Genomic DNA, 10,805 nt, shown 5'->3' on the forward strand with positions numbered 1-10,805 from the left:
AAACCACATAATTATAACATATAGTTACAACAGTGCAAAGCAATACCGTAATTTGATAAAGAACAGACCATGGACAAGGGAAAAAAAAAGTCTCAGTCTCTCGAAAGTCCCATCATCTCACACAGACAGTAGAAGGAAGAAAAACTCTCCCTGCCATGAATCTCCAGCGCCGCAAACTTGCTGATGCAGCACCCTGGAAGCACATGACCACAGCCGACTCTTGAGTCCGTCCGAAAACTTCAAGCCTCCGACCAGCCCTCCGACACCGAGCACCATCTCTACCGAGCGCTTCAACCCTGGCCCTGGCAACAGGCAATAGGCAAAGCCGAGGATCTGGGGCCTTTCCCTCTGGAGATTCTTGATCGCACAGTAGCAGTGGCAGCAAAGCTAGCATTTCAGAAGTTTCTCCAGATGTTTTTCCGTGCTTCTCACGTCTGTCTCCATCAAATCAGGATTGTGCACGGTACCTACTTAACAAATACCAATATCATTTTGTTGTGGCCGCACGCGCTGCGTCGCGCCGCCATCTTCTCCTCCCCTCCATCTGTCATCCTCATCACAAATATAGCTCAAATTATACTAAAGATTACCCAAAGATTTTCCTATTCGTTTTAACAGCACAATAGCAGGGATCTGATATCTATCAAATCACATACAACTGCCAAGATGTGCCAATTACAGGTCATATCTCATAACAATGGAGAATGCCATTTGACCCACTGAGTCCACAGCAGTTCTCAAAGCAATCTGAAACTAACCCCAACAATTCCCTGTAATCTATTCACCCACACATCCTCATTAACAACCCCCGCTTCCACATCAAAGGAGCATACAAATCATTCTCTAACCTGTGTTAATCAAAATCAGCATCATTGAGATGGTCACAAGTTAAAGGTCTTTTAAGATTTGTCAATAAATACCCACAACTCCTTAACTGCAAGGCAATACAATAAAACTTGCAAAATGACCTGATAGGTTTATAGAAACAATTTTATACTGTGAAAACCATCTTTGTCAACTCCCACAGACTGACTATTACCTGGAGCAGCGCTAACCAGTAATCCTAAAAGTGAGCAAAACAACAGATGAACAAAAAAGCTGCAGCAATTTATTTAGTCCCAAATGCGTACTTTTATAAATAAAACAGAGGAAACCCAGCAGCCTCAATTTGATCACAGCATTAGCAGATGAAACCGACGGTATATTTATGGTGGTGTGCTGTATGTGTCAAAGATAAAACTTCACTTCCACATTGTGCATGTCAAATACAAGACTCATCTCAAAGACCATTTGAGGAAACAAACTGAAATCAATAAGTGGTTAAACAATACACTTTGTTGAAACAATTAGAGAAGCACAAAATATGGCCATTTGCCCATGAGCTCTCTGGGATTCATTCCACTTCATAGCTCTCCACTTGTATCTGTCCAGTTCACTACACTTCCAGTGACAATCTGCTTGTATACTCCACTACACTTCCTAAGTTGTTTCAGGGCTTCTTCAAAATCACCTTTTCAGTACGAGTGCCCAAATCTTACTCTTTGGAGAAATACTATTTCATTTTCTCTCCAACCCTTGTACTATGTCCAATCCACCCTTGTACTAGGTCCAATCTAAGGGCCGTGTTATTGGCCACCACAGCCAAGAAAAAAAGATCCTTTAAATTCCCTTTATTCGGATTGCTTACAATTCTACAAGTCTCTAATCAGCGTCATAAAGAAGAACATACACTCTTCCAGCTCTGGCCTCAATTTAAAAACACAAGAGATTCTTCAGGTAACACATACAGAATACTGGAGGAACTTAGCAGGCCAGGCAGCATCAATGGAAAAAAAAGTACAGTCAATGATTTGGCCCTAAACATCTTGTTTGAGATTCTGCAGTTGCTGGAAATCCAGAACAACACACAAAATGCTGCAGGAACTCAGGTAAAACATCTATGGAAATTAATAAACAGTTGATGTTTTGGACTGTGAATCTTCACCAGGACTGAAAAGGAACGGGGAAGAAGCCAGAAGGTGGGAGGAGGAAGCAGTACATGATAGGTGATACCAGGTGGGTAAGGCAGGTGTAGGAAACTAGGTAATGATAAGTGGAAAAAGTAAAGGGACGATGAAGGAATCTGATAGGAAAGGAGAACAGACCATGGGAGAAAAGGAAGGATTTTAATGTATAGTACTGTGCAAAAGACACAGGCACATGCAAAAAAAATCTATAAAGCAAAGTTGCTTTCAAAAATAATGAATTCAAGTTTCTAAGTATCAAACAATATACTACAAGGTGCAGTAAACTGTAAAAAAAAGCTAAGTCAAATCAATATTTGTTGTGACCACTCTGCCTTTAAAATTGCATCAATTCTCTTTGGTACACTGTCATGCAGCTTTATAAGAAAATCAGCTGGTAGGTTGTTCCAAGCATTTTGGAGTTCTTCTCTAGACTTTGGTTGTCTCACTTGCTTCAGCCTTTCCAGGTCATCCCAAATAGTCTCAATAATGTTGAGATCAGGGCTCTAAGGAGGCCATACCATCTGTTGCAGAGCTCCTTGTTCTTCTTTACACTGACCTTGGAAGTGTGTTTGGGGTCATTGTCCTGCTGCAGAATGAAGTTCAGACCAGCCAGACACCTCCCTGATGGTCTTGCATAATGGATGAGAATCTGCTTGTACTTCTCAGCATTGAGGATTCCGTTAATGCTGGCCAGATTACCAACACTATTTGAGAAATGCAGCCACAAACCTGCAGGGAACCTCTGCCATGTTGCACTGTTGGCTGCAGACATTCATCCATGTAGCCCTCCCAGTTCTTCTACAGTCAAATTGCCTCCTGCTTGAGCCAAACATTTTCAAATTTTGATTCACCATTGTTCAGTACCCCAATCCTTATGATGTTGTGAGCTGGTGAGTCTTTTGGCTTTGTTTCCACTTCAGAAGAATGGCTTTTTAAAAGCAATTCTTCCATGAAGACCACTTCTGACAAGACTTCTCCAGATTATAGAGGGGTGCACTTGGGTTTCTGTAAGTCCTGAGCTGATAGCAGTGCTGGACTTCTTTCAACTTAGAAGGGATATCAGTTTGATGCATCTCTCATCTGCTGCATTCAGTTTCCGTGGCTGACCACAGCATTTCTTGGCCTCAACCTTGCCTATTCCTTTGTGCTTAGGAGCTTGACAGCATCTTGAAACTCCTGTCTGCTTCAAAATTTCTGCTTGGGAGAGACATTGCTGTTTTGTTGCTAATCTTACCCTTGCCATGGTGTAAGACTTGATGATTTGAAGGTTAAATTATCACATATGCCACACCTTTGCTTTTTAGATTGGTTGTCCTTCACCCACTTTGATTCCTTCTACATCTGTTTTTGTTTCAGTTAATCAGTTTAGTTTGTTCAACTTATACTGTTTGTTATCTTTGTTTAATCATGTATTGGGTTATACATCTACAAAGTAATCAAGTTTTATTTGAAAAATGTTTTATTTCTTTATATGTTACTTTAATGAAATAAAATTCTCTAGCTTTTTTGGAAAATGAATACTTGGAAATCCAAATTTTGCTCTTTTCTACCGACACTAATGCAGAAGACAAAAGCAAACATCCAAAACAAAATTTATATTTCAAAAATCTATGATGCCCAAGACTTTTGCACTGTACTGTACTTCTGGTTTAATGTGTATCTGACAGAAATGTCTATTGCAATTGTTGTGTCTTCTTACCTTGCTTGCCCTCCCAATTGTACTGCTGCTTCGTCCATTTGCCCCTTCTTACTGAAATTTACCTGCAGTCTAGGATTTTCTTCAGTCAATTTTATATCCTCTGCAAACTTATTTATTGCTCCTGGACTCAAGCCTAAAGCATTTATGTACAACTCAGAAACTCAGTCTGTCTTTTGGAATTGCCATCCAAAATAATATCCTCATCAACCCTCCCCGAAAAATCTCATCTGACCTGATCTAAACACAACTTTCTTTGATATACCTGTGCCTTCTAAAAGCATTATACTACTCAGAATTGTATAGCCAATAATTTGATGAGTACAAGGATCAGGCTAACTGGTCTGTACGCAGTTATTCCATTAACATAGGACATAGGAGCAGAATCAGGCCATTCAACCCTTTGAGTCTGCTCCACCTTCCATCATGGCTGATTTATTATCCTTCTCAATGCCATTCTCTTGCCTTCTCGCCATAACCTTTGAATTACCTTCTCCCATTCTTTTTAAATAAAGAGCAGCAGGATGTGAAAGATAGACCCAAAGAACTTAAGATCAAGCCACTGTTATAACTTAAGATACCCTGCCAGCCACACAAGATCCCACTTCAAGAATATAATAACCAGACAATCCAGTTCATATCAGATTACAAGATACTTGCAGTGAACACAGTTCATCGTTCAAGAAAAGCAATTGCTTCTTTTCCCCTCCAGATAGTGTCGTTCCTTATCCTCCAAGTATCAGCCAGAATTTTCTTCTTCCTAGCAATCTTGCCCTCTTCGTTTCCACAGCTTAAAATAAGCATTGCAAATATGCTTACAGTCGAGGATTAATCACTTAGGAGGTGATTAATTGACATGAATTAGTCAACCTGTTCAGAAACAGTGTTTACTCTTAATGGAAAAAGTAGATTAGGAAGTTCAGTTTCTTCCTTCAGAGTTGCATAAATGGTGTTCTACAAACTACCATACATATGTCCTGTGTTTTTGGGCATGTTTCTTAGCATTACATTACAAGATAAACAAAGTAAAATATGATGTTGTATTCATATTGCTCCCATTGCTATAGTCTAACAACTCCAAGGTTCACTCTCCCAGCACTGGCACCCAATGTTGTAATTTAAAGCAAAAACCACCTTGAACTTCTCATTCCTCCTTTATCAAGCTTTAGGTCACCAGTCTTAGCATGCGACTGTTTTGTTTGATAATGCTCTGTGACTGGCCCTCCAATATGGGAAAGGCACTATACAAATGCAAGTACTTGGCTCAGTACTAGATTTGGCTTTCTTTCAAACAGCATATTTGCAGCAGTTATTACGATATCATCCACCTATAAAGTACCTTTAACATAGCCAAAATGTCCCAGGGTACTGTGCACAAGTATTTTCAAGTAGAAGTAGATTTGACGAAGAGGAGTTGCCATGGTTACAACCAGGACTGAAAACAAGCCAATGGTCCCTCTGCAACCAACCCTTAGCGGCTTTCAGGAAAACGTTTCAGATTAGGTTCACTGTGTCACATACGTGTACCCAACTCCTATTCCACATGCACAGTAGCAACTGGGAAAAGCAAGGGGTATGACCAGAAAAAACCCATAGGCAATGCTTACAGTTTAATTTCACAACCCCTTGCTGTGATCAGTTTCTAAATCACTGAAGTACCTCTGCTATGAAGTAAAATTACTGTCCTACACATTACAAAGTGTATTGGCCTATTCAGAGGATTAGTCTGTAATGTGATCATGGCTTTTTGAAATAAATTGCTGATGACTGTATTAAAGTGTTCCAATTCAAACTGATCTTAGAGTAAACAATTCCCCACATTCTACCGTAGAGAGGTGTTATACGAGGAGATCGCCAACCAGAAGGGAGAGCTTTCACAGAAGAGAGTCGGGCTTTTTTTAAATTGTATGATATGCTGGATTTCAGCAGCAGCAGAAAAGACAAGTGCTAGGATGGATTACAATGGTACCATCCATGAAGCAATTGCTTCAATACCCTGTTGATAGAGGAAAGATTGAAATTTAATAAAAAGATTGAAAAAGAAAGAAAGAAAGATTTGGTCAGCAAAGCTCCAAGAGAGGTGACATTTAACCCTTGTTTGGAGAATAAATCAATTCATTTTAATTGTTTAAACAAGAGCATCACTAGCCAAGAGAAACTACTGCAGGCTAGCTTAGGCTTCATACTAGATGCAGTACAGTTGCAACTCAATCGGTTGGACAAATTATGCTTATTTTTAGTTCATAATATGTTCATTTCTCCTATTTATTAAACAATGTCTGAGAGATTCCCTCATTCTTGAGCAGTGCAATGGGGACGTAGCAATTACAATGTTGCACCACATAGTCAGTGATTGTGATCTATGCTTTTACATTGCCCATTATCCCATATTGTAAGCTGCTAAATAAAATAGTTTAGCCAGTCTCCAAGGCACAACATGACCCACAACCTAGCATATATTTAAACTACATTTCAGCTAGATTTAATGAAGAAATTAATGAGTTTTTTTTACTCTGGGAAATGGGCATTGTTAACAAGGCCATTAATAGCCATGTCTACCAACCTGAAGGTGGCACTGAGCACTCTTCAGTTCCACTTTTGGGGCAGGAATTAAGATGGTTAAGGTTTCTAATTAATATTTAGTTGTTGTTTTCACAGGAGATAAGAGGTTGTAGACAGGGATAAGACGGATGAGTGTGAAATGTTGGATAAAGAAAACATCAAGGATTCAACATCCTTAGACAAACCGCCAGGTTCAGATGAAATACATAATAGGATGTTACAAGCAGCATGAGGAAAATACTGTGCAGACTCTGACCCTTGATCACTGTAGTAACAAAATACTGAAGGACTGCAATTTCCTTTGGGATCAATAAAGTATCTACCTAACACTGTATGGTTTAAAAAATGGAAATGATGAGCCAAGCAATTAATTGTAGCCATACAGCACAGAACAGATTCTTCAACCAACTGGTCCATAGCTAATCCCATTTGGCCTATAATCTTCTAAACCTCTCCAATCAATCCATGTACCTGTCCAACTGTCTTTTAAATGTTGTTATTGAACCTCCCTCAACCACTTCCTCTGGCAGCTGATTCCACCCTTTGTGTAAAAATTTGCCTTTCAAGTTCCTCTTAAATCTTTCCCTTCTCACCTTAAACTTATGCCCTCTAGTTCTTGATACCAACTCTAAGGGAACAAAAAGACTGAGTGCCTCATGATGTATATGCCTCTCAGTTACGTATACTCCAAGGAATAATGTCCTCACTTGTCCAATCTCTCCCAACAATTCAGTCCCCAAAGTTCTGGCAACATCCTTGTAAATCTTTCCTGTTCTCTTTCCAGTTTAATAACATCCTTCCTGTAGCAGAATGACCAAAAATGAACACAGCACTCCAAGTGCAGACTCACAGCCTTACAACCACATTTATGACCTCCCAACTTGTATACCCAACACGCTGACTTTTGAAGAGCCAAAAGCCTTCTTCAATACCCTATCTACCTGGGACTCCACTTTCAGAGAAGTCTGTACTTCGTCTGTTCTACAACATTCTCCAAAGCGGCCATTCACTGTGAAAGTCCTACCTGGATGTGATTTCCCAAAATGCAGCACCTCACACTTTATCTCAATAAAACTCCATTCACCAGCCCATTTACACAACTGATCATGATCCCCCTATAATTTCTGATAACCTTCACTATACCACCCATTTTAGTGCCATCAGCCAATTTACTAACTGTGCCTTATACATTCTTATCCAAATTGTTGATATAGATGACAAACAATGACAGGAGTTAATGTAACTGCAATCACATTAATTGGATCAAATAGGGGATAACACCTTCATCCAGGCACAAATTAAGCCAAAGGTATATTTAGGTCTGATACTGTAACAAGGAAATGCATGTGATCTACATGGAATTTAGTAACAAGTGTCCACATGACAGATATGTCAAAAAAGTGAAAGCCAAAGTGATCCAAAAGAGAGGGCATATAGGATACCATCTGTGACCTGCTTGTGTAAGACAAAGGGTAATTGGTTGATAGGCACCTTTTATAAATGCAACTGAGGTTTGAGTCAGTCTGTACCACCCCAGCTCAGTATATTATCCAGGTCAAGATAATTATTCTCATTCCCAGCACACAAATAGAGTGTTTAAGATTATATTTATGCTAACTGTTGATTACATACCTCAGCAGTCACCTGCTTCACTTTGCTCATGCAAACAGCTGCTTATCTTCAAACTTTGCTTTCCTCAAAGTCCTTGAGCACAATGGCAATCATTAATGATGGCATCTGAACCTGTCAATGAGGTCTCCACCCATTGTCTCAGCACTCAATAGCCCAAAGTTACATGTCAACATCAACAATGCAAAAATGGTAACAGTTACATTTTAATTCTTCATTTGAAAATTCAGACATGGTCAGCTAGTCTCACTCTTTCGCCAAAGTCAGAGGTTTGGTTTAGAGTCCCACTCAAGAATTCAACAAGCAAATCTAAACTGTGTAGGTAAGAAGTGGTGTGAGTGCTGTCTTTGTTGGGGCATGAACTCGCTAAATTCAGCGGTGCTATTGAAAAGACGACAGCTCACCTCGTAATATTAAACCATCAACCAAAATCACTAAAAGAAATAATCCAGACGTGCTGACATTGCTGCTTGTGGGAACTTGCTGCGTGCAGATTGCCTGCCCGGGTCGTACACTACAGCCGTGACTTTAAGTAACACTCCTTTAACAGCAGCACTCTGGGAAATCCAAGGTCACGACAGGCTCTGCTGGGGATTCCTTCCCTGCCTCTGACACAACTGCTTACACCATATAGGTGTTCACTGTCCAACCAGGCAAGACTAGCTTCACTTGGTTCCACACACAGGCAATCTGTAACACCTTCTCCTCCAGCAACTACACCATGAACCCCTGCAGATAGCAAGAATTCAAACGCAGCCGCCAACGTTCCCATTTGAAGTCTGACCCTCTTGCAGCATCGTCAACTCCTTCCAGAGCCAAAGCTAAATGTGATCACTTCAGCACTGGTGGCTGCACCTTCAGCAACCAGTGGCAGTGCTCTGGAATTCCCAGAGTGTAGCCTACCTCTGCGTCCGTCGCTGTAAAATGTCCAAAGCAGAGGAGAGCCACGCAACGCAATGTGGGGGTCCAGCCAGGAGAAGCTGAGGTTGGGCTGAAGCAGCTGTGTGGCCTGGAGAGGAGGATTAGCGGGGTACCGAGAGGGGAGGGGGTTGAGGTGACAGGTAGTGCAGGAGGCTGTGGGTGCTGGCGAAAGGTGGAAGGCAGGAAGGGTTTAAGGGGAATGGGAGAAAGGGATAGGAGGGTTAGCGGGGAGGAAGGGATAGAGTGGCGGAAAGGGACGCGTGGAGGTCGGCGGGGAACGTAGTGAAGGTGTGGGGGTTGACGCGGTGGGAGGTGGTGTGGGGGTTGACGGGGGCCGCCCGGCACAGGTTCACCGGCAGGGCGCGGCGAAAGACACGGGGAGTCAAGACTCGACGGGCGGGGGCGGGGAACACTACCGAGCCCGCGGCCTCGGTCACTGTCTAAGGAGGCGCAGAGCTCCCCTAGTTAGAGCAGCAGCCGCCGCCGCCGCCGCCCGCAACAGGCCAGCTCCGCGATCCCCCTCAAACCCCGGGCCGCGCGTCCTCCGCACGGGCGCTGGCCCCGTTCCCGGTCGGCCCGGGTGGAGCGCCGCCACCTACTCACATTTCACCGTCCGCTCCGTGGTCGAGTGCTGCTTGGGCTCCTTCTCGGACATGTCCTCACGCCGGTCGGGTCCGGGGCGCGAGCGCGGCGGGTGAGCGTCTCCGGGAGAAACGGGGCAGGAAACACTCTCCGCACCAGCTCAATGCCAGCCCGCCGCCGCTCCGCCCAGCACTCGCGCACTAACCGCAAAGACGCAGGCACGGCGGCCGCGCGGCGCACCCCGCCCCCGGAGTCAGATCCCGAAGCCACGCCCCCACTGTCAAATCCAGAGGCCCCGCCCCCACAGTGTCAGCTCCAGAAGGCCTCGCCCCCTCCCCCACCGGAGGGCCCGCCCCCGTGAGATCCCGCAGGCTCCCCCCCCCCCGTTGACTTTGGGAGGAGCTCTCAGAGGTTCGCCTCCGCCCTGCTGCTTGCTGCGTGCCTCTCATGCCGTGTTTTGCCCCGGTGCCCCAAGTCGCCGCCTCTCTCCTGCAAGCTGATCCTCCTCTCGCACCTTTTTGTTTGTTTTCGCTGTGGGAGAGCTGCAAATTATTTGCAGCAGGGGTCGGCAATACGTGTGGCCCATGTGTCATGACTGTAGAACATGTGGTCCCTCATGAGGTGGAGGTGTCTGCAGAATTCGCAGTGGTGGAGGGGAGGAGAGTCCAGAATGTATGCAGGTTTGTTGTGATGACGGCTAGAACCCGACATGGGAAAGTTTTTTTTGTTGTGGGAGGCGGACGTGTATGCAAATACTCTTCACTTTTTCCCTTTTAATTCATAGGTCAATGGGGCACAGCAATATAGTGTATTTGTATAGCACCTTAATGTTAATGTTTTTTAAGTTACACCAGTTAAAGTATTTGGCAAAAGCAACATATCAATGAGGAAATGAACACATGAAACAGAAGCCCGACCCGTCTGCCAGCTCTATTCCCCACATTAAACAACTCCCTACTGCCTCCTGACCCTGATCCTGATGAGAACTTGTCTATCAGTGGGATATGTGTAATAGTCTGAGTTCCAGACCTACTCCCTCAACTCTCACTCTAATATTGATGGTTGTACTGATGCTGCTTCCTACACTTGCAAAAAACTTTGAAATGTCATTACTTAGACTCTCATTTTTACCCTGCAGTCACCTTCACATGATCCAAACCTGACCTTCCCTTTCTGAATCTCTCCAACTGCATGTCAGGCAATCAGTTAGTGATAAACTACACTACAAACCCCCAGACTCCAAGCCCTCTCTTGGCCATACTTACAGCGATCTTGCCTCCTGGAAGGACTGCATACCATGTCCAGAATTCCCCTGTCTGTTCCAATGACAAGACCTTGAATACAGATGCCTTTCAGTTACCTTCTTTCTGAAATGTCTTCCTCCTGAAAGTTTGATGTATGTTTTTCCT

General features: G+C 43.4%; 1 protein-coding gene across 4 annotated transcripts in view; it reads right to left on the reverse strand.

The window, feature by feature from the left end:
* Positions 1-9,645, reverse strand: part of LOC140196775 (protein phosphatase 3 catalytic subunit alpha) — a 283,355-nt gene extending 273,710 nt beyond the window's left edge. For 2 of the 4 annotated variants that reach the window (XM_072256545.1, XM_072256542.1), the window contains exon 1: positions 9,418-9,643. In XM_072256545.1, the coding sequence (XP_072112646.1) occupies positions 9,418-9,469 (52 nt within the window). In that variant the 5' untranslated portion in view covers positions 9,470-9,643. Of the gene's footprint in view, positions 1-9,417 lie in introns of all 4 variants that reach the window. The other 2 variants (XM_072256543.1, XM_072256541.1) reach the window with 2 other exon arrangements.
* Between the last annotated feature and the right edge of the window lie 1,160 nt (positions 9,646-10,805).

This window comes from Mobula birostris, chromosome 4, assembly GCF_030028105.1.
Source record: "Mobula birostris isolate sMobBir1 chromosome 4, sMobBir1.hap1, whole genome shotgun sequence".
NCBI classification, from domain to species: Eukaryota; Metazoa; Chordata; class Chondrichthyes; order Myliobatiformes; family Myliobatidae; genus Mobula; species Mobula birostris.